A 25,685-nucleotide genomic window follows, 5' to 3' on the forward strand; every position below is an offset into this window, starting at 1 on the left:
CTTTCTATTAACTCGAGCAAATTTAGTGTGGACTAAATGATAATCTTTTGTTAAATAAAAAGCAAGTTCATGAATTTTTTTTCCTTCAAAAATCTTATTTATCTATGGGGAAAAAAATTATTTCTCTAAAAAAAAAAAAAAAAAAACTCATAGTACTAACAAAGAGAAGAGATCATACAAAGTCGATACTACATAATTAGTAGTATAATATTCTTCGATTATTTTAAATCGCGTCTAAAAGATGCATACATAAGATTGATAGCGTATGTCGTCAAAATTATCTTTATAACAACTTCAGAATAAATGCAACACTATCTATATTCATCTTTTAACTTTTTAGTTTTTCATGATTAAATCAGTTATAAAATAATTAAAAAATTTGAGTTCATATATCATATTTCTTAACTAAAATATTTTGGGAACAACTAAATTCAAAGTTATCTAGACTTAGAAGGAGAAGAAAGAAAAAAGGAGACCAAACTAAGGAAAATAAATATATATGAAATATAAATTAATGATTTTTTAACTAGCTTTTCATTATCATGCACAAGTACACATGCTAACATATTTAGTATATATTAATTAAAATAAAAAATTATAAACTTTTACAAATAATAACATTAAAAATACACCAAGAGAAAAATAATATTTACTATGATACTTATATATAATGACCTAATTTATTAAAATAAAATAAAAATTAATATTTAATTTAAAAAATATAAAAATAAATAATTTTTAAATATTTAAAATTTATCATAAAAAATAAATTCCACCAATTCGACACCAAAGAATTTGCCAAAAAAAATACTGAAAAGTGATACATGTAATTTCTCATGATTTATACGTTGACCATGGATCTTTTGATATGACATCACTGTGCACGTAGGTGCCGTTTTTTTCTGCATTAACTTTCCCCCAAAAGCAAGAGGATTCGGAAAGATGAGAAAAAACAAACAAAAGTACCTCTACAAAGTCTAACATAGATAATTCCAGTTTATTTGGCACGGTTAACCGCCTCCCACCTCATCAACCAACAGCTCCGCGGGTCCGCCAGAGACTAAGAAACATTCATGTCAATTTATTCAGTAGTCAAGCTCCATACCAAAACATTTTTGACTCCCCTCAACCACATTTACCCACATACGTATTAATATTAATGAATATTTTACTAACACAAATTAATCAATTAAGTCCTCAATAATTTCCTTGTAGAATTGTCATATCTTATTCTATTAAAGTCCAATTTTAAGGAGGAGGGATTCCTAATTGACAACTCGTGGAACAAAAATGTGGTTAGAAATACTATTACTTTTTCAGCCATAAAGAATTAACATTCACTGCTCTAATTGATTAGCAGAAGCAATCAAGAAGCTCAACCCCGAAAGGCAGAAAAGGTTTTCAATTCTAAGAAGAAGATGGGGATAACAGGGTGCAGTGTTGGTGGGTACATGGACGACACAAAGTTCAACAAACCTATGCCATGGATTGGGATATACATAGCAGCAGCTTCCCTTGCTTGTCTCATAGCAGTAACTGTAGATCTCATACATGGAATTCGAGGCCGCAAATTCTGGTTCCCTTGCAGATACTTCTGCCTCAACGCTACTTCCTTGACCATAATCGGCGTTGCGCTTAAGCTTTCCGTTGATCTCAACACTCCGGTGCCTCAGCGCCATGACCAGCTCGCTAAACTCAGCAGCAGCGCCTTGATCTGCACAATCATTGGTGAGTCCAAGGAAGTTAGTTGAATTAGTTAGAAATTCTGTTACGGCTAGCTAGTTAGTTAGTTAGTTAGGAAGAGCCTCTATTTCACTTGCTTTTAGACTTGTATGTAATAAGACTGAGTGAAAGGAATAAAAGACTGAAAAATGATATGTATGAATCTATTGTGTATATTATTTGAATGATTAGGAACATGTTCTCCTCTGTACAACTCGTAAAATATACGCAAGATCTCAAATCCACAAAATGATTCCTTTGGCCAGAAAAAGAAAGAGAGTGTGTAGTAATTCATCATAACATACTAATTCTAGAATAGAAAAGAATAAAGGTGCATAAAATGTAGAAAGGAGAAAGGGACGAAAAGAAGTTATTTGTCCTGCTGGGCTTCATCATTGTGATTGTGCCGTGAGCTCTTTTGTATGCACAATCACAGGTTATATTAGTTACAAATTCTGTTATAGTTAGTTATGGATAGCAGCTACTCTACTTTGCTGGCCGACTTTTAGTTACAAAATCTGTTATACTTATGGATAGCAGCTACTGTGCTTTGCTTGCAGACTTGCAGTTACAAATTTTGTTATGGTTAGTTATAGCAATTGCGAATTCTGTTATGGCTGGTTGATTAAGATTAATACAACTTATAACTTTATTCACTTTTGATAGGTAACTCCATGCCTTCTCTTGGTGTCACGGACAACAAAGAGACCATGATGAATGTTGTGGCCATGGGAATACTTGTGATCACCATGATTGTGAATATCTGCATCCAATTTGTTACCGGGGTTATCTATGTATTCTGGGTAGAACATGCTATCATCATGCTTCTAATGCTCATTCTCTTGATGACAATGTTCTCCTCCGCAGTGGCTATCCCAAAGATGAAGCATTACTTGGAGCTGAAGTATGAGATGAATGAGGAGGCGCTAAAAGAAAGCGCGAACCAAGTAGAAGAAGCCGAAGCCGAAGCCAATAATCAAGTCATCAACAGTCTTAGAGAAGAACTGATGAGGTTTTGGATGATGGCACACACTAGCAGCCCCCAATTTGTTGTTGGAAGGTCAGTGACGTGCACTGCGTCAGGCGCTTTCTGTCTTCTAAGTACAATGGCATTAGCAGAGGCTATGCTTAGGTCTTATTTAATGCCATGGTCCTTTAGATTCTGCACTGGCCACAGTGATTACAAATGGTCCACCATAATGATTCTCATAGTTCAGGTTGCTGCAGTGGCAATTGGTACTATTTCCCCTGCTTTTAGATGGTTCACTGCCATAAGTTATAGATGCCCAGTCTTGAGACATAGAAGTACTAAGAAGAGATTACAAGTGGAAGGATACTGGACTGATAGGCTAATTCTAATGAAAGAAAGGCCTCTTGGTTTTCGAATTCGGAATAGGCAGTACAGAAAGTTAGCCCATGATGCAAAAGTGATCCTGTTCAAGTTCTTGATTAAACTGCAGATAGGGATTGTTCTGACGTGCAAAGCAACACAGTGTGTTTCCGTGTCCCTCATGTGCTTTGTGTTGGCAGGTTGTAACTTTATCAGGAAGTTAAAGTCCAAGTTTAGTCACAGTGTTTCAAGCATTAGCAGCGGGACAGAGTCAAGGCCGAATGCGAAGCTCGATCTGAGGCGTTTTGTTCTTCATCTTGAAGGCGAGGAAGAGCTAGTTGGGGTGATGATGAAAGACAATCGTGACGCCACTAATCATTGGTTTCAAGCTGGGGAAAAGAAGGAGCCAAAGCATGTCATTGAGCTAATAGAAAAGTGTTCAATCTTGGAAGGGTTTAAGGGAGTGGTAGCGTTTGACAGTGACCAAGTTCCTCATTTACACTGTGCAGAACCTCCAAATAGTTGGTCACTTCCTTTGGTAACACTAGCAAGCATAATAGTTGCAATTCCAAACATTGATAGGTGTAAGGTGAGAAATTTGATAGATGCTCTAAATGAAGGGCTTCCCTATGTGAAGTTCATAGAAAACAACTTGGACAAAGAAGGAAAATTAATTAAAGTGAGGACAGCTGCAGAAATCATATGGCTTGGAGTTGATCTATATCATAAGTGGCATGATGTGGATCTTTATAAGCTTTCCCTTCAAAGTGAGAGCCCCAAAGAGACATTAGAGAAACTCAGTGAAGCTGCGAAAATCCGGTATCACAAGTTTAAAGCCAAATATAACCATATATGCATTAGGGTATCACCTTCATCATGGCCCATCAAGATATTGGCATCTAATTCCATGTACAGAATAAGCCAAGCCACTCTATTGAATCATGAATGCATGAAAGACCATAGTTCAGAGAGGTTGTTTGAAGCACTGAAAGGAATGATCTGTGATATATTGGGTGCATGTCTCACTAACTTGCCCCATGTTATATCCACAAAGTGCTTGAATAGCGCCATTGAAGAGAGAGAGGATAGTGTCAGATATTCGGTTCATGTGCTTGGTAAGACCAAGAAGATTATAGAAATGCTAGAAAAAAGAGCATTTTCTGTCTTGGATTTTGGCAAAGGGACTAATATTGAAGACTGGCATTTGATGCATAAGCAGAACAAGTTCTTGCCTTTTGATCCATGTTCACTGGAGAATGATACTCTAAAAGCTCCTGAAAAATCAAGTGACTGTCGCCTAAATATTGATTGAAAACTAGAGGAACTGATGATTTTGCAATTTGGTATGTAATAGTGTGAGAAAGAGGAGGAAGAAGATAGAAAAACAAAAATAGAGTCCAGTCTTGTTTATCAGTGACTTGTGAAATAGGTTAATGACTAAACACTTTTGCTTCCGATTTGTGCACTGATACCATGTAAAACAATCTTTGAAAAAAATTAAATGTATGAAAAGAATGGGAGTAGATCCTCTCAAAATTCAATTGAAAAACTTATTTCATCATGTTATATGTATGTTTCCAGTTGTGTGACGTGGGGTGCACTATCTGACATGACTCTCCTCAGTTGCATTCTTTGCATTTGTTTAAGCTTCTTGCCTAGTTTCTGCCTCTTCCGACTCGAGATTTCTTACACGGAAAAAATTTGAGGCATCCAGCCACTGATACTCTATCCCGTGCAAGAGCTCATCTGTCACTTATTCTTGTTATGCAGCAAAATTTTGTAATAATGCTGGTTCCACCTAAACCATAACTAAAAAAATAAAGATTGCCCAGTCATTTAGTGCCTGTGTAGATAACAATAGATGATATTTAACAAACATTACTATTATGCACAATGTAAAGCAAATACCTGAGAAATATGTAAGATGTCCTCGTGAACTTGTGGTTTATAAACACCAATGTCGTCACCAGACGGGTTTTGCAAGCCTAGATTAAGATTCAAATCTGGTTGCATGCTAGAAAATCCTCCTCCAAAGTGAAAATGAAAGTTAGAGCGACTCGAAAATGATGTGCTTATGTCAACAGATTGCAGAGAAACATCAGGTGTGGCATCTGACCAATCATTCACAACCTTTCTTTGAAGTTGGCCATTATCTACAGAAGCTCTTGAAACTTGCAGTTGAGGATAATATTGAGCCCCATGCTGACCGTGATGGTAGTCAGATGGCATAAACTTCCACATCAATTGAATGGGTGGAACAACATTAAACGTTGCCACAGCTCGGGAAGTTGATCAAGTCTTGGATTGTGCAAGCGAACCTGTGTGGCCAAAAATCCATGTGGCTCGTGGGGACGATACCAATCCATATGTCAGAAGTAAGATCTCCAACCATCTATGGTCACATGTCTCAAGTCGTAATCCAAACAAAATGAATGTCATTCTAATTCTTGTAGTTATGACTCCTTAAGTCTCTATTATTGTGGCTAACTTTGAGATCCATAAGGTGACGTTGAGTCCAACCAAATTGATGTGTCACCCAGTCAGCCAGATACCACTCGATAATTTCAAAGCAAATTACTGGACAACGATAAGCACAACTGCTCAATGTCATGCATAATATCCGACGAAATTTGCATTGCCACATTTGTATCTTGGTAAGATTGTCATTTAAACTGTCATATCAAAGTAACACCAGATTACATAATACCATATAACCCACAACATATAATAAAGTAAATTTATTTTTAATCTTACCTCATGCATGGACATGTGGTCTATGTGAGTCCAAATTGCAAGTATGTTATGGAATTTTCAGTGTCGAGGATGCTTACATCCCTCTCAACTATGTAAATTATGTAAACTTAGCATTTCAAAATGGAATACAATTTAAAAGATAAATAATATTATTATGATATAAATCTTCGTGCTAATGAAAATGAAAAAGGCAAATGAGGCACTGGACATAGCCATGAAGGCCTAAGCCATGCCCACGATTGTAACAAAATAGTGCAACCACTAATTTGATCTACCTTGTTGCAAGAAGCTCGACATAATCTCTAGTATAAACTGGCGAGGTATATAGACTCCCCAACTTAAATTCTCATAGTGGTCCAAATCTATCACCAGTGGAAGATACTTTCGATGGACTAAGTTTTCTAACTTGTCTGATAATAAACGAACACCCAAAATTAGTAGTATATAAACTTGAGCCTTTTGCTTTACGGTAACACACTACCCATAAATACACCAGATGGATGTGAATTTTATTTTGTGACTGAATCCTCGACTTCAACTCTACAATTATTAAAGCACAATCGTGTCACAATGCACTCTCCATAAAGAAAATAGAATGTTTGACACTCGGGTCTCTATCTCTCTACCAGTGAAGTAATAAAAGCATGATCTATGTTATAATATTGAATAGGAAAAGTTTAGGCCAACAACTTTATTAAATTCTGACCAGCATGTAACTAGTAAAGAAAAGTAAACTATTGGATGAAATCTCACACAAATCTCACACCATTAAAATCATCATTGATAACTATTTGATAGCTACAAATTACAAAAATTGCTGCCCCCTAATACTCTTCGATTGAATATTGATGGTGTATAACATTTTTATTCTGATCAATTGCAAACATACTTCTTAATCTAAATCTAATTTGACATGATTAATGCGAGGTTTGAGATCTATTAACTTGTTTGATATTTATCAAAATACAATATGATTTTAATTTAGTTTATTTTAAAAGTAAAATACTTACAAATTTATAACAATTTTAAAACTAATAAACTTATAGAATATTAAAGACACTTTGAATATTTTAAATGACTTGCAAAAAAATAAGTCACTTGCCTGTTTATATATATATATATATATATATATATATATAATTAATAGATTTATAATATTTAATATATTAAATATATATTTAAATGATTTAATATTAATATATTTAAAATATTTAATATATTAAATATATATTATTTATTTAATATATATTTAAGATATTAATTTTATATTTAATATATTATTTATTTATTTAAATATATGAAACCACATCCACACTCACATAATATTCCTCCTAATAAAAGGAGGTGAGGGCAAAGTGGCACGAAATCAGCAGACCTAGTCAGTCAAATAACAAAAAAACTAATATATTGGCCAATCAATTATTTATATCATATGCAACTTACACATTTAAATTAAGTAGTAGCTTTTTTCTTCTACTGATTGAATAATAACTCTCAACATAAAACATTGCTGCTTTTTTTTATTATTATTATTATAAAATATTTAAAAGCATTCTAATATCTTTTATTTGTTGTTATTATTATTTATTATTTGATTACTTTAGATATTATGATACTTACATAAAAAATTTTAATAATAATTTTTAAATTATATTCAGAGTAATACTGATAATATTAAAAAAATATAAAATATTACTTACTTCAATTCTATTCACTCACTCAATAATATATTATTCTGCTTTCATCGCTATATCACGTTTATTACAACGTCAAGACTCGAGAGGACATATTTAAATTTTATTTACACCATAAATATACTTAATATAAAATTAATATACTCTCACACACTAACTTTAATTAAAATATAAAATATATATTTTCTCACACACTCAAACATACTCTGTATATTTCTTCTACCCAAAATAAACTCATTCTTCTAATTCTCCAACTCTACTTCTACGTAGTCTTTATATACTCATTTCTGTAACCATTTTTCGATCTCTCCATTGTTTGTTTTTTGAAACTGTCAATGCTTTTCAAAAGGTTTTAATTTAACTTTTGAAAATTTTACTTCTTTTCAATCAGATTTCCGTTGTGTGCATGTGGAGTAGGGTATTAGGCATGCACATAGGAGAGGAGATATATGCAATAGTTGTGACTTAGGTGGAATTGATCTGTTAACTATTCAGTTTTCAAGGGGTTTAACACAAACCGGTCAGTTTTTAGACAAAAATTATTCTTATTTTGAACTGAACTAAATAGGTCATCGATTCACTGCTATTTTGGGGTAGATCTGGTCTGGTCGATTCGATTCAGTTTTGATAATGATGATATAATGATAAATATTTTCAGGTTTAATTATTATTCTTTTGGTTTCTATAGTTTCACTAAATTTACAATTAAATTTTTATACCATTTTTCTTTTCGAGTTAAGTCTCTATACTATTTTTAATTTTGTAATTAGGTCATTTTTATGTTAAAAACGTTAAAATTAACAGAATATTTCTCTTAAAAATATGTGGTCAAAGATCTAATTAGGTTCTTAATTTTGGATATCTTCATCTTGCAAAAAAAATATTCAGTTAATTTTAATATTTTTTATACTAAAAAGGACTTAATTACAAAATTAAAAACAGTATAGGAATCCAATTAAAAGAAAAAAAAATCATAAAGACCTAATTACAAATTTGATAAAACTATAGAAACCAAGAGAGTAATTAAACCATATTTTTATTGTAACACCCTACTACACAGAGCTTTACGCTTAAGTCGTAGAACAGAGGTAGTGTGGTGTTACGGACCTCTAATCAGCAAATACATACGTATAATAGCGGAAACATATAATATACTAGGAGTCTTAAAAAATGGGTAAAGCAAAATCGCAAAATAAAAAGCGCAACGCTCAAGAAACAGAATTACTTGCGTGCTAAGAAAGTTAAAGGTTATAGATATGAATAAGAGAAAGAGTGAATAGAGAGCCAAGAATACAGCATAACTAGCTCCTGACTCAGCCTGCGAAGCCAAGGCTGCCCGGAGAATATTTACATACATATACAAGTATCCCAAAACACCCAAAATACAGAAACAAGGCCCTAACTCTCCTGTAACCTCTATGAGGGACAAAACAATCAAGTTTCTTGGAGAGAAAGCTAAGTACAATTATATACATAAATTGATAATCAAAATAACCCATGGACTACTCCACTTCAGAAATCCAGACGCCTAGCGAGGAGCCTCTCGACCTGCATCTAAAAACAACAACACAGTATGGGTAAGAACCGGAGGTTCTCAGCATGGTAAAGGTGCCACGCACATGGTATATAAGGTCCTGGGAATGCCAGAGGCAATCCTAGAACGCCGACTCTTAAATTATAAAGCTTAAATTACTAAATAGAAATCATAAAAAGGGTGGTCTTCTAGGGAATTCTAAACCTAGCTTAAACTTTAACCTTAACTCTAAACCTGTCCACGTTTCCTCCGTACCTCCATCTCCAATGATTCGCATAGACAAAACAAACAGACAAGGCAAGCACAGGTAGAAAACAAGTAGTTCAAGTAACAATTACAACAATTAGCAGAATATAATCAATTAGGCATTCCCAATTAAGGCATAGCAAACAAAGCACACATATGCATATGATAAATGTCTATCTTACTGGCCGTGAGCTCACGTGTCGGTTACTTTGCCAGAACCCGACACATCTGGTAGCTAACCCAGACATTAGTCTCTAGGTTGCGCATCTCCAGAAGGATCATAAACGAAGGAGAGTGCCTTTCCACTTTCTCCTGGAGGATATACGAAGGAGAGTGCCTTTCCACATCGAAGGAGTGTGCCTTTCCACCTTGCAACCAGAGAAGAATGTGGGGGGAAACAATACGAAGGAGAGTGCCTTTCCACCTTCCCCACATCCACATCACGACAAGAGAGGGAACTTCCGTCATCTACTTGTCATCTGAACACATTATCAAGTTAATACGCAAGCGGGATCACACCCAGACCTTGTCATCTCGACCATTTCGACCACATATACATCTCGACCATTCCGGCCACACACAGTCATCCCAAATCTCAATCATTTATCATCATCATTTCCTTACATTTATTCTTTATAGCCATAGTTTAGCATGGTCTCATACATACACCTCATATCATTACAATTTATACCTAATTCATCATTTAAGATTATTACTTCACTCCCAAGTTATCACCTTTTTCCTAGCTTCAACTCATTACTAAACTTGCTACTATAGTTTAGGGCTAAAGGAACGAAAACGGAGGTTTAGAAGTTTGGAATTAAGCTTGAAAACACAAACTACAGTTTTGCTGAAACAGGGGCCACACGTACGCGTGGGCCATGCGTACGCATGGAAGTGCACTACCGAAATGTCACGGGTATGCGTGGGCCACGCGTACATGTGGACAGGCGTTTTTCCAAAAAATTTTGCCAAGTTTGAAATGTTGCAGAATTTCAGATTTCAAGTCCAAACTTCCGACGGGTATAGCTTTTCGTTTTAAAGCATTTTTCATCCGTTCTTTGAACGGCGTAAACTTCACTGACCCAATTTTCATTTAAAATAGGTTTGAAATAATTCAGGGGTCCGGAAGCCAAGTTATGGCTCGCCGAAGTTCGACCAAAAACCAACTTTACGCAAAGCTTCAAAACCTCCATTTTCTTTAAAACTCAACCTCAATTCACTTACCATACCTATAGCCGTCAACACAACATATCCTTATCAATAACACAACAACCTCACATCCTACCATTTCTCAATTCAACAAGATTCTCATTTCACCTATTCAACATATATACATACATAAATCATCATCAAAAATCGTCATTCAATATCAATCCTTCTACACTCAAAATTAGTTACAACACATGCAATATCACCACAACATAACTCTACACCCTTCCATCATCCATCATACCTCAATTCTAAATAATTCTCATGCATAACTCCACAACTATATCAAGAAGACCTTCAACAATTCATCATCTATACACATTCATTAATCTCAATTTATCAACCATCATTAAATCATCATTTAACATTCAAATTTCCATTCTCAATATTAAATAACAAATCCATACTCAGCTTGGTTCATAGTTATCAACAAGGCACTAAGCTTACACCCTCATACATTCATTCTTATCCTATTGTCATCTAGCCTAAGTTTTCGTAGAACATTATATATTAAATACGCGAAACCTAAACCATACCTTGGCCGCTTTTACTTATTGTCCAAAGCAACACTTAAGCCATACACAGAGCTCCTTAATTCACAAAATCATCAAGACTTGACACCAATCCAAGGCCTCCAATGTCCACAATATCAAGTTCCAATTATAAACACACCACCTAATACAAATATACAACACATATATATACCCAACTCAATATCTATAGCACAAATTCAAAATTTAGATAGGGTTATGGTTTCTTTACCTTACCCGAGCTTTGTATAAGTAAGAGTGAACATGTTCCTCAAGCTAATTCAAACCTAAACATCGAAATTGAACAATTTTCGACATAATTGCTCATAAATTTTCAAAATTGGGGGAGAGTGGCTGAGAAAAGAATAGTGAGTTACCTACCAAATTGTTCCATAGGTTTTGTAGAGTTTTTTGCGTTGAATGCGTGGTCGCAAATGGTTCGTCAATCGGAGCTCTGGATCAAAAGTTATTGAGAAATGAAATTTGAGTGAGGGTTTTGGAAAACGAAGAGTGTTCTTCTCCCCATGGCTGTGACTCCATCGTGTTTTCATGCAAAAATGGGGAAGAGGTGCACTAAGCCCATTAAGTGGAAGGGGCTAGTTGGGCCCACGGGTCCGGTTCGGCCTGTTCGGCTCAATTTTGGGCCAAATTCTTTGAAATTTGTGTCAAAATTTTCGTTTTAATATGATCAACTCTAATTTAATATAATATTCATATTTTTAATTTTTTTATTAAAATTAATTTATTGTTAATTATTTGCTAATTTTACGGAGTTTACATCCTACCCACCTAATTAAGAATTTTGTCCTCAAAATTCAGATTCAGTTACCTGAAAGGAGGTGTGGGTAGTCGTCTCATTTCGGTTTCAATACTTCTCGGTTTTAATCACTTGGTCTCAATTTCTCACCGCTCCTAATCTTGTTGAGATAATTTTCAAGAAAGTGTAACTTCCCTTTTTCTAACTATCTTGGTCTTTACTTCCAATTAAATCATTTGGTTGGGATCACGTAGTTAGAATCTTAGCTTGAATTTTGCTAACCTTTTCTCTATTGTCTCGGTTTTCAAATTAGGACCTAGGTTGTCAAATATTTTGGGGTTGGATTGATACCAGAGTGACTAACATACCGCACCACCTTAATGTATATCCTGGTCATTTTTCCTTCGATAGGTAAAAGGTGGATGGATTTTCGTCATTCGATTCACAATTACCTAATGGTCTTAAATCCTTCATTTATTGCTAAAAGTTTTTCTAATGGGGCGTCGTCATGGCACCATAAGGTTGCATTCACTCACGTCCTAAGTCCTTAGTTAATGTATCATTAGGTTCAGATGTGATGAATCTCGACACAAAGGTTGCTTTCTCCTCTCAAAGTTCAAAAATCTTGTTATATTGGGACATTTAAGTAATCAGTGTATCTTAACGCGTCGATTGAACCATAGACAATACGGTCGACAAAAATTAAAGCTCCAGATCTCTTCTTGTTGTGGTATACTACATATTCCATCTTCCGTATTTTAAAAGTTTTGCTCTTAATGAGTTATCACCTTGATGGTTATATTTAGGAACAATACTAGATGTTTACCAAGCTCGAGAAAATTTTCGAGAAGACATCAAACTAAAAGACGTTCACACCGCTTAAACGGCATTTACAAGGAATGAAAAAGGACATTTGGTTTGGTGACTGTATTTAATCTCAAAATGGATGTCAAAAATGCTCAAGGATAAAAATCAAGGTGCATAGTAAGAGAGGAATTCGATTATTGGAATCGTGAAAGAGAATCAAGGAATTTCGAGTCAAGTAAGTCTCAACTGAACTCCGAAGAATACAAATTGCGAAGGTGAGCAACTCCACTCACAACAAATTTCTCTAGTTCATAATTGACATAAGTATGTCCAGACAAGGTTCATGTAAGTAAGGAGTAAGAATTCAGAAAGATAACCAATTCATTACGAGTGCTGTAAAACTTATCGGGTACTTGCAGGTTATTTATATTTGTCTTGTATGGTTGAATGGCGAGAGATGACAAGGTTGGGAATTAGCGAGTAGGCTCATGATAAGATCGATTCTAGTTTCGATGGCATTGTAAAGGGTGAATTCGTGATTGATCGTGGTGAAAGCTGGCTGTGTGTGAGTCGAGAGCAAGCACACAGTTGTATTTAAGTTAAAATGTGTAGTAAAGCATGGAGGGCTTGAGTAATTTAAAAGAATTATCAACTCCAATTGTTAAAAGGGCTTCCAAATTTAAACAAAACTATGAACTAAGAAGTAGCATCGGGAGAGCTACCAAATAACCAACTATAATGTTGAAATAAGCTCAAGTAATAATGAGTATGGAAATGTTTGGGCTGCTGACTTGTGATATAACCATGGTACACGGATAATTTGACAAACGTGATATTGTAATTGGCTTTTAGATTGGACTATAGTAAGTTAATCATCGAAAGTCTTTCTGTTGTTATCTTCCTCACCTCTGGCATCTTCGATATTTCACACTGAGAATGCTTAATCGAACAGACTCCGTTCTTACTACTCACTTCATCTAGCTTTCTAAGTTTTGTCGACTTTAACAGTGTTATTGTACATAATATAACCAAGAATGATTCGGTCTTCGCCTCAAATTCTTATTGCTACTCACTTTATCTCGCCACTTGAGTAATTTACAGCTAAAAGCTAAATCCGTGTCGTGCCTCTTCCTCGCAGTTTTGGGTTATTAAGTTTGACACCTACAATTCTAGTTTATTGTAAGTATGGATAAGTACGATGTCTCACTTCCTATATGTAAATAAAATTTCAGGTATCAGTTTCAGTTTACCTCCTATTTCTTGTGACCCATTGTTACCTTGGGCCCTCTTACGTGAACAAACTATTGCCTTATTCCCCTAATCCGCTTATCTTTAAGAGTCTTGATTATTCATCCAACGCCAACCAAAAACTTCACTAAGCTCTGCAAGCTTTGACGGCAATACCCTACTCGGAACGATTTAGTTTGGTTCTAAGTCCTATACTAGGTTTGACATTTCACTGTTAAGTCTTTCTTCCCTATCTTAGGCTATGAGTAATCACGGTATCCTAGAATGTTACATTGCTCCTTAAATTCAATCATTGCAATTACCTTAAGTTGGTGATTGTGGTCAATCTGCATCATGAGTTTCCACCACGTGGACTAGGACAGTCCTTAACTAGATGTCCGGGTGATCCGCATCGGTAACACATACCCTGCTTGTTTTTATGCTGCCTATTGAGTCAGTAGTTATCAGCCCTCTTGAATTCTTGACTCCTTGGTGCCAAATTCTGATGGTGATCTCTTCAGCAGGACTCCCGGTTATCATTCTTTGCCACAGCTGCGTTCCTCACACATTCTTCAACTATTCGGCTTTTGTTCACAATTCAGAAAATACCCTGATCTCTATCAGTGTAACAAAGCTCATAATATCACTCCGAAGGCCCTCTTCGTACTTAATACATTTTCACTCAGCAAAATCCTCAGGAGCTCCTTGACAAATCTGTGAAAAATGACACAATTCCTCAAACCTGCTAGTGTACTTAGTAACAGTCATCTAGCCTTGTTTCAGCTGAAGCAGTTTAAGTTCTGTAGCATTTCTGACTGAACTAAGAAAGTACTTCTTATAGAACTCTATTCGGAATAATTTCCAAGAAATTACAACCCCATCAGGCTGCAGAATTTGCCTCGTATCCTGCCACCAGTGTTGAGCTTCACCTTGCAGCTGATAAGTTCCAAACTCAACCCACTGTTCTTCAGGAACCTGCTGAGCCTGTAATGCTCGCTCTATTGCTTGAATCCAGTTGTTCGCATCGGTAGGCTTCGAGGTTCCTCTGAAGGTCGGAGGATGAACCTTCAGGAAGGAGGAAAGCATCATAGGACCTTCATCACCGTTGTTGCCATTATTTCCATTGTTTATTTGGTTTCTCAGGACTTTGGCTGTCGCCTGCATAGCCGCAGCCATGTTCTCCAGGATAGCCATAAAGTCTACAGGGTTAGGATTATTCCCTATCACTTTAGGCATAGCATTTCCTATTCTGCCTCTACCTCGCCCGCGTCCGCGTCTGCGAGTCGCCATCTGGTCCCTATACACACCAAACAAGTGATATCAAGTTGATCAATCTTAATATCGCAAGTATAGTGCTTTAAGTCCCAAATGCATGCTCATGAACATTTATGCCACATATATCAGTTAGATATCCTAATGGCACATAGACACATATACAGAGAATGCACAGAAGCATAGTCAGTCTGTCTTTCAGGCTCTATAGGAACGAACTGCTCTGATACCATAATGTAACACCCTACTACACAGAGCTTTACGCTTAAGTCGTAGAACAGAGGTAGTGTGGTGTTACAGACCTCTAATCAGCAAATACATACGTATAATAGCGGAAACATATAATATACTACGAGCCTTGAAAATGGGTAAAGCAAAATCGCAAAATAAAAAGCGCAACGCTCAAGAAACACAATTACTTGCGTGCTAAGAAACCTAAATGTTATAGATATGAATAAGAGAAAGAGTGAATAGAGAGCCAAGAATACAGCATAACTAGCTCCTGACTCAGCCTGCAAAGCCAAGGCTGGCTGGAGAATATTTACATACATATACAAGTATCCCAAAACACCCAAAATACAGAAACAAGTTCCTAACTCTCCTGTAACCTCTATGAGGGACAAAATAATCAAGTTTCTTGGAGAGAAAGCTAAGTACAGATATATACGTAAATTGATAATCAAAAGAACCTAGGGCTACTCCACTTCAGAAATCCAGACGCCTAGCGAGGAGCCCTCGACCGACATCTGAAAACAACAACACAGTATGGGGTAAGAACCGGAGGTTCTCAGCATGGTAAAGGTGCCACGCACATGGTATATAAGGTCCTGAAAATGCCAGAGGCAATCCTAGAACGCCGACTCTCAAATTATAAAGCTTAAATTACTAAACAGAAATCATAAAAAGGGTGGTCTTTTAGGGAATTCTAAACCTAGTTTAAACTTTAACCTTAACTCTAAACCTGTCCACCTTTCCTCCGTACCTCCATCTCCGATGATTCGCATAGACAAAACAAACAGACAAGGCAAGCACAGGTAGAAAACAAGTAGTTCAAGTAACAATTACAACAATTAGTAGAATATAATCAATTAGGCATTCCCAATTAAGGCATAGCAAACAAAGCACACATGTGCATATGATGAATGTCTATCCTACTGGCCGTGAGCTCACGTGTCGGTTACTTTGCCAGAACCCGACACATCTGGTAGCTAACCCAGACATTGGTCTCTAGGTTGCGCATCTCCAGGAGGATCATAAACGAAGGAGAGTGCCTTTCCACATTCTCCTGGAGGATATACGAAGGAGAGTGCCTTTCCACATATCGAAAGAGTGTGCCTTTCCACCTTTCCCACATCCACATCACGACAAGAGAGGGAACTTCCGTCCTCTACTTGCCATCCGAACACATTATCAAGTTAATACGCAAGCGGGATCACACATAGACCTTGTCATCTCGACCATTTCGGCCACATATACATCTCGACCATTCCGGCCACACACAGTCATCCCAAATCTCATCATTTATCATTATCATTTCCTTATATTTATTCTTTATAGCCATAGTTTAGCATGGTCTCAAACATACACCTCATATCATTGCAATTTATACCTAATTCATCATTTAAGATTATTACTTTACTCCCAAGTTATCACCTTTTTCCTAGCTTCAGCTCATTACTAAACTTACTACTATAGTTTAGGGTTAAAAGAACGAAAACAGAGGTTTAAAAGTTTGGAATTAGGCTTGAAAATACAAAATACAGTTTTGCTGAAACAGGGGCAATGCGTACGCGTGGGCCATGCCTACGCGTGGAAGTGCACTCCGAAATGTCACGCGTACGAATTTTGCCATGTCTGAAATGCTACAGAATTCCAGATTTCAAGTCTAAATTTCGACGGGCATAACTTTTTTGTTTTAAAACATTTTTCATCCGTTCTTTGAACGGCATAAACGTCACGGACCCAATTTTCATTTAAAATAGGTTTGAAATAGTTCAGAGGTCTGGAAGCCAAGTTATGTCTCGCTGAAGTTCGGCCAAAAACCAACTTTACGCAAAGCTTCAAAACCTCCATTTTCTTTAAAACTCAACCTCAATTCACTTACCATACCTATAGCCATCAACACAACATATCCTTATCAATACCACAACAACCTCACGTCCTACCATTTCTCAATTCAACAAGATTCTCATTTCACCTATTCAACATACATACATACATAAATCATCATCAAATCATCATTCAATATCAATCCTTCTACACTCAAAATTAGTTACAACACATGTAATATCACCACAACACAACTCTACACCCTTCCATCATCCATCATACCTCAATTATAAATAATTCTCATGCATAACTTCACAACTATATCAAGAAGACCTTCAACAATTCATCATCTATACACATTCATTAATCTCAATTTATCAACCATCATTAAATCATCATTTAACATTCGAATCTCCATTCTCAATATTAAATAAAAATCCATACTCAACTTGGTTCATAGTTATCAATAAGGCACTAAGCAATTTACACCCTCATACATACATTCTTATCCTATGGTCATCTAGCCTAACTTTTCGCAGAACATTATATATTAAATACGCAAAACCTAAACCATACCTTGGCCGCTTTTACTTATTGTCCAAAGCAACACTTAAGCTACACACACAACTCCTTAATTCACAAAATCATCAAGACTTGACACCAATCCAAGGCTTCCAATGTCCACAATATCAAGTTCCAATTACAAACACACCACCTAATACAAATATACAACACATATATATACCCAACTCAATATCTATAGCACAAATTCAGAATTTAGATAGGGTTATGGTTTCCTCACCTTATCCGAGCTTTGTATAAGCAATAGTAAACGTGTTCCTCAAGCTAATTCGAACTTAAACACCGAAATTGAACAATTTTCAACATAATTGCTCATACATTTTTGAAATTTGGGGAGAGTGGCTGAGAAGAGAATAGTGAGTTACCTACCAAATTGTTCCATAGGTTTTGTAGAGCTCGTCGCGGTGAACGCGTGGTCATAAACGGTTCGTCAATCGGAGCTCTGGATCAAAAGTTATTGAGAAATGAAATTTGAGTGAGGGTTTTGGAAAAGGAAGAGTGTTCTTCTCCCCATGGCTATGACTCCAGCGTGTTTTCATGCAAAAATGGGGAAGAGGTGTGCTGAGCCCATTAAGTGGAAGGGGCTGGTTGGACCCACGGGCTCGGTTCGGGTCCGGTTCGACCATTTCGGTCTATTCGGTTCAATTTTGGGTCAAATTTTTTGAAATTAGTGTCAAATTTCTCATTTTAATATGCTCAACCCTAATTTAATATAATATTCACATTTTTAATTTTCTTTATTAAAATTAATTTATTGGTTAATTATTTGCTAATTTTACGGGGTTTACATTTATGAAACTTATTTTTAATATGACAATGAGTTGGATTATGATACCCAAATTATGGGCCACAAGACCAATTTAATGGTACATTAAAAAAATTAGATTTAATTACTCTGTCAGTCCTTATAGTTTTATTGAATTTTTAGTTAGGTCTTTGAGCTTTTTTTCTTTTCGATTGAGTCTTTAAAGCATATTAGATTTTGTAATTAAGTCCTTGTTGTGACAAAAACATCAAAATTAACAGAATATTTTATTAAACAAAACGAATATGCCTAATATTTTATTGAATATTCTCTATAATTTAATAGAATATTTCATTAATTTCAATATTTTTGTCATAGTAAATACTTAGTTACAAAATCTGATATATTTTAGGAGCCCAATTAAAAGAGAAAATATAAAATTTTAATTAAAAATTCGATAAAATTATATCATTTTAGCATTATTCTTGATAAGCAAGTTATTGGTGGATTAATTATTATTTTGACAAAAAAATAAAACTTTAAATTTAATTTAAAGTCACTTTTGCCGGATCAATCAGTAGTTGTTTTGTGTTTTGACAAAAAAAAAAAAGATCATATTCTAATTTCAAATTAGGATCATTTGTTCAGTTAACGAGTGGTCAATAGATGTTTGGATAAAAATTTAGATTCTAATTTCATGTTAAAGTTACTATCATAGTTATCAGAATCAAATTGGTAATTAATTTATTTGGTTACTGATTCAATTGGTAAATAATTGATTTTACCTGATTGATCCGGTTATAATTAAATAAAAATAATAAAATTATAAAAATAAATTAAAATTAAAGTTAAAATTTAAAATATATGTCTTCACAAGTATATTAATAATATTACCTCAGTAAAAATAATTATCTTATATATTAATTGTATGAATAATTATTTAAAAATAGAGATATAATAAAATAATTATGTAACATATTTTATAATATCAATGTATCAAAATTAAATTATAAAAATAAATAAATACAATATATTATTGAAGAATAAAAACAATATTTTACAATATAATTGCTTTAATATGATGTAATTATTAATTTTTTAGGATGTGTTTGGTAAACAAAAACTATTATTTTTAAGTATATATATAATTATTAGCATATAATTTAAAAGATACCAAATTCGAATCATAGTAATGTTTTTTGGATGATTAATACATACAAAAAACTATTTCTTATTGTGATCCCGTGCACCGCTGATACACTGTAGAAGCGCACGGGTTACATTGATCTGATCGGGCCAACAGGTTCGATTCAATGCGAATTAGACTGATTTTTTACGGATCAATAACAAAAGTGGTCAGACACTTAATTCGAACCGATTAAAAATTTGATATACCAATTTTTCAGTCAATTTAACCGGTCCGATCTAAACTTGATAACCATGGTCACTATTGTATAATAAATTATTAGTGTTTTGATAAAAAAAAGTTAGTATCTAATTTTTATGTTAAAATTACTTTAGCATTATCAATTAATTATTGATTAGTAAGGTTTTGACAAAAAAGAAAAATACAGCTCATCCTTTTAAGTTTAGCCTTTATTTAATTTTTTAATCTAATAATATTATTTATTTAATTATTTTATGAGTCACTTTTTATTTTTGATTAAACACATTATTAAGCAGATTTAATTTACCTTTTATTAAGTAAAATTTCTATAATTTCTTTCCTTCAAAAAATAAAACCGTTACTTTTATTTTTTTATTTTTGTTCTCTTTCTGAATAGAATGTGTTTGTCATCATCGCTGTGCTATCACTGTATTGTCAATATTATTTTTAAAATAAAATGTGTATTCCTTTTCACTACTAAATACTAGCGTGAAAGCCCGTGTATTTGCACGGAATTTTATTTTGGTCAACATGTTAAAAAATGAAATGATTCAACATTTTCAAAAGAAAAAAAATAACCTAATAGTTCACATTTATTTACAGAAACTATTTATAGCATAAAATAAAAAATAACATAGACTAACTAACAAGTTCACATACTATACATATTATATGTTTTAGAGGATGGAAAATCAAGGTTCCAAAATATGATACACATTCCAAAAGTAAACTAGAAAGTTGAGAATCCACCTAAATAATTACTTTCTAGTTACAGAAACTTGAATTAGATGATCTTCTTTTGAAACTATCTTAAAAACACATGAATATGCAGCTTTAAGTTTATACATTTTCACAAAATCTTTCCATTTAAGACCAATTTTGTATTCTCGGTTCCTGCCTTTACTTTTCAGTACAGTCATTGCAAAGCTTTTAGTAATCTCTGAGTTCTTAACAATAAACTTCTAATGTTCTGATCCTCCAGAATTAAATAGTAATCTAGTAAAGTGATATGGGATATGCTGTATAAAAAAAATAACAATTAGTTCATAAAAAATAAAGTAACCAATAAACATGAAAATATAATTATACAAACTTACAAATCGATCATCTTTGACATCATACTTAGTCAAGGTCTTGCCATGATGTAGAACAACATATCTGTTTATTTCAATATTAATTTATAAGAAAAATATCATGAAACTAAATATTACAACAATGAAAAATGTAAGATGATGCTATACAAAATATTATGAAATGCAAATTAATTATTCTACTCAATACAGTTTGCATGTAACAAACCTAACCACTAATTAGTCTACATTAACAGATACAAATTTAAAAACACATGTAAACTAATGTAATATTAAATTAGAAAAGAATAAAAAATAATATGAAAATAAAAATTAAGCATAAAACATATAATGCTAAAAAATTTAAAAGAAACTAATATAGAAATATTTAAAACATATGATAATACTTGATGCTAATAAATTTTGTGTTAGACCACTAGCATCTCGATCAACACCTATATCATTTGACATTTAAAAAAATAAAAAGAACATTCAAATAAAGAAAGAAGATAGTATTAAGGAAAATTATAAAAACAAAAAAAGAAAAAGAAAAAGAGAAAGCCCATATATAAAAAAGATCATAATAATAACAAGAAATATAATAAGTGAAAAGGAAGAAAAAACTACAATATTTAACCATTAGGGGAAAAATAACCTATAGTATTTGTGGATGTAGTGCTAGGTAATGAAGAAACAACATTTTCTACAAAATATCACAAACAGTGAGCACAATACAATATATACTATATTTAACACTTGGTTGAAAAATACATGAAAAGAAAAATTACCCGAAACATGTGAATGTTAAGATCTTTGACTTCATTTTCTTTTTAAACATTTCTTTCTTTATAACCTTGCTGAAGCACATAACTGAGACATTTAAACTTGATTTGTCTCACAAAAACAATAAAAGATAAATATACTAATATGTAGCCAAGAATCTTCAACATGATACTTGAGTCATTTTGTTTATTAAAGAATACCAACCAATTACATCAACAAACAAAACTACACACACACATATATATATATATATATATATATATATATATATATATATATATATATATATATATATATATATATATAGACACACGTATATAGATATATCTATGAAATAAACCTACAATAGGAATGAGAGAAAAAGTCTAAAACCCAGATATCTAATATGTATCTGAGCCTAGTCTAAAAAAAATATGTAGAAAAACTTGACTCTTAAAATATAACATCAAAGCTATACCTAATAACACAATATATTTAGTACATAGCTAGATAAAAGAATAGCATATAACTCATAATTTTTTGTTTCACACTCACATTAATCTTATATGTTTTACCTTTTGATATGGATCCTATTATTATTATTATTATTATTATTATTATTATTATTATTATTATTATTATTATTATTATTATCTTTTAGATATGAGATTAAAAATAAAATACCTTGCTAGGATACTCAAATAATTATAAAACAACCATTAATAAAATTAAAAATACACACTACATGAATAAATAGAGCTGCTGGATTTCATTTACTCTTGTACTTTCACACAAACATACATATACATAAACATTATAGTTAGAAATTAAAAAAAAGGCTAGAATCCGTTACTTGACCATATCACATCATTTATACAGGATGTAACACCCTCACAATCAGAATATCACGCTTCCAGCGGCGCTACTCTGATAGCAAGAAGTATTACGACGATTACATATACTTAATAATAAAATAGGAGCCTTTGACTCGAAATCGTATCATTGTTCTTTCTAAAGATCGGAAAAAGAATACTTTTTAAATAAAACAAAACAAAAATATGCATGTACAAAACTTCTTACTCAAGTAACATATACATATTATATACATACAAATCATACAACTTGATGCGTGACCATCTTCTCTATCTTTTCCGAGTGAATTTGTATTCAAATTGTTGAGTTTAATCAAGATTTAATTATCTTTAGCCACTATGAATGCTACTTTGAGTTTTTTACAATTTCTGTTTATTTCAGGTAGCATTTGGATGGATTTGACGGAATTTTGTAGCAGAAAAGGAAGAAAGCGAATAATGCTGTCAACCGCGACCTCCTTGCACTAAACCTAAAATAACATGAGCTACAAATGTCCATTTGACGTGATTTTAGTGGCATTGGAAAGCTAACTTCCAGACCTTTCCAATGATATATAATAGTATATCCTTTTCTTCCATTTCATACGAACCACTTCACGCCAAACTTGAGGAAGCTCAAGTTTGGCGCCAACACTAAGAAGCCCCCAAGGAGAATACACACTGCCATCTCCACGCCAAATTTGAGTTTACTCAAGTTCGGTGCCAACTCAAAGGTTTCAAGGAAAGCTACACGCACAACCTCCACGCCAAATTTGGATCGTTCCAAGTTTGGCGCCACAATCAACACTCAAAGGAAGGCAATGCGTGACCTCCACGCCAAACTTGCAGCACCTCAAGTTCCGCGCCAATGAAGAAGCTCTAAAGAAAGCAACTTTGCCTAGTCCATGCCAAACTTGGATTCTTCCAATTTTGGCGCCAACCCTTTAGGCAATAGTGGACCCCAATTCGTTCTACACAAGGCTGCACGAATCAATTAGTGATTTTGATTTAAACTTTTATTTTATTTTAAAATAGGAAAAGATATTATTTAGTTTTAGAAAATATAATTTACATTAATTAGGATTAGATATAAAAGAGAAAAGAATCAGCCTTTCAGACTCTTCTCTTCTCTTCTACCTCATTCTGCACTTTACAATTTTTAGAATCCTAGTTTTCTTTCTGAACCTTGAGCAACTAAATCTCTACTGTTAAGGTTAGGAGCTCTGTCTATTGTATTGATTGATACTATTATTTTTTTATTTTAATTCATGTACTGATTTCTATTTCAAGAATTATTTTCATTCTTTATCTTATGAATCTAGGTGGAACAGAAGTATGACCTTGGTTCTAATTGAGTTCTTGTATAACTTGGAAAAGCTCTTTACTTGAACAACAGCTTGAAAACAACTTCTCCTAAATTTCTAATTATCTGGACTTAACGGGATACGTGACATATAATCCTCTTATATTTGGGTAATTAGGGTTTTTGTGGCATATAAAATAGAATTGAACTTAACCCTCTAATGGGAATCAAGTGACCAAGGAATTGCGGTTGATGAAGGTTAGAGGAGACTAAAAAGGTCTAAGGAATTAGGGTTTAGTCACATATAGTTTGCCATGAATTGAATCTTGCATAATTAAAATAGTTAGCAAGAAAAGTCAATCTGGAAGATAGATAACTCTGAAGCCTTAACTATTTTCTCCATAGATTTCACAACCCGTTTACTGCTTGCTTTCTAATTTTCTGAATTCACTCTTTTATGCTTTTGAACTCTCAAAACACCATTTTCTGTTTGTCTAACTAAGCCAATCACTCAATCATTGTTGCTTGATCCATCAATCCTCGTAGGATCGACCCTCACTCACCTGAGGTATTACTTGGTATGACCCGGTGCACTTGCCGATTAGTTTGTGGGTTATCAATTCTGCACCAAATTTTTGGCGCCGTTGCCGGGGATTGACTGTGATTGACAACTATTAGTTGTTTGATTGCTTAGCTTAGGTGTTTTAGTTTTAATTTTATTTAATTCTTGGTTACAATTTTTGAAAATCAGTACTATTTTTTTCTGTAATTTCTGAAATTAAGTTTGGTGTCTGCTAGTTATTTTTATTTTAATTTTTCTTATTTACTTTTCTTAATAATTTTGTAATTTTTGTCCTAATTTTACTTACAATTTTCGAATTTTATTTCTTAGTTTATTTTTATTTTTATTTTATTATTTTACACAGGTTACTTCATAGGGAATTCTTTACACTCTGACGTAGAGAATCCCATTTTTTCTTGTCTTTTGTCTGTTTATGAGCAGGAACAGGGACAAGGAGTCCCTTTTTGATTTTGATTCTGAAACTGAAAGGACTTTTAGGCGGCGTTTACAACAAGCAAGACTTTACAAGGCTGCAGAGTCCACTTTGGATCATAATCATGCTGCTAATGCCAATGTGGCAAATCCAATTGGGAATGAACAACCCAGAAGAGTGCTTGGCTCATACACTACTCCCAATGTAGATCTTTATGGAAAAAGTATTGTGGTGCCTCCTATAGTTGCAAACAACTTTGAGCTAAAGCCACAGCTAGTCACTCTTGTGCAACAAAACTGTCAGTATCATGGACTTCCTCAGGAGGATCCAAGTCAATTTATTTCTAATTTTTTGCAGATTTGTGATACTGTGAAGACTATGGAGTGAACACTCTGAGGTGTACAAACTCATGCTCTTCCCATTTGCTTTAAGGGATAGAGCAAAGTTGTGGTTAGATTCTCAACCCAAGGAGAGTCTGGATACTTGGGATAAAGTTGTCACTGCGTTTCTGACTAAATTTTTCCCACCAAAGAAGCTGACTAAGCTTAGGGTGGAGGTTCAGACCTTCAGGCAAAAGGATGGTGAGACCTTCTATGAAGCCTGGGAGAGATACAAGCTGCTGACCAGGCAATGTCCTCCGGATATATTTTCTAAATGGACTCAGCTAGATATCTTTTATGAAGGCTTGGGTAAAATATCCAAGATGTGTTTAGATAGTTTTGCAGGTGGTTCATTGCATATGAAGAAGACACCGGAGGAAACTACTGAGCTTATTGAGTTTGTTGCTAGCAACCAATATTTATACTCATCTAACAGGAATCCTGTGAACTCTGAAATCCCTCAGAAGAAAGGCATG

General features: G+C 33.9%; 1 protein-coding gene and 1 non-coding gene across 2 annotated transcripts; one reads left to right on the forward strand and one right to left on the reverse strand.

The window, feature by feature from the left end:
* The first annotated feature begins 1,095 nt into the window (after positions 1 to 1,095).
* Positions 1,096 to 4,618, forward strand: LOC107629941 (uncharacterized). Its single transcript, XM_016332904.3, has 2 exons — positions 1,096 to 1,728; positions 2,389 to 4,618. The coding sequence occupies exons 1-2, from the start codon at positions 1,419 to 1,421 to the stop codon at positions 4,362 to 4,364; spliced, it is 2,286 nt and encodes a 761-aa protein (XP_016188390.1). The 5' UTR covers positions 1,096 to 1,418; the 3' UTR covers positions 4,365 to 4,618.
* A 20,752-nt stretch (positions 4,619 to 25,370) lies between these two features.
* Positions 25,371 to 25,477, reverse strand: LOC148576484 (small nucleolar RNA R71). Its single transcript, XR_015903412.1, has one exon. It is a non-coding gene; the product is annotated as a small nucleolar RNA R71 (small nucleolar RNA).
* Between the last annotated feature and the right edge of the window lie 208 nt (positions 25,478 to 25,685).

Source organism: Arachis ipaensis, chromosome B1, assembly GCF_059453495.1.
Source record: "Arachis ipaensis isolate K30076 ecotype BB chromosome B1, ASM5945349v1, whole genome shotgun sequence".
Classification (NCBI taxonomy): domain Eukaryota; kingdom Viridiplantae; phylum Streptophyta; class Magnoliopsida; order Fabales; family Fabaceae; genus Arachis; species Arachis ipaensis.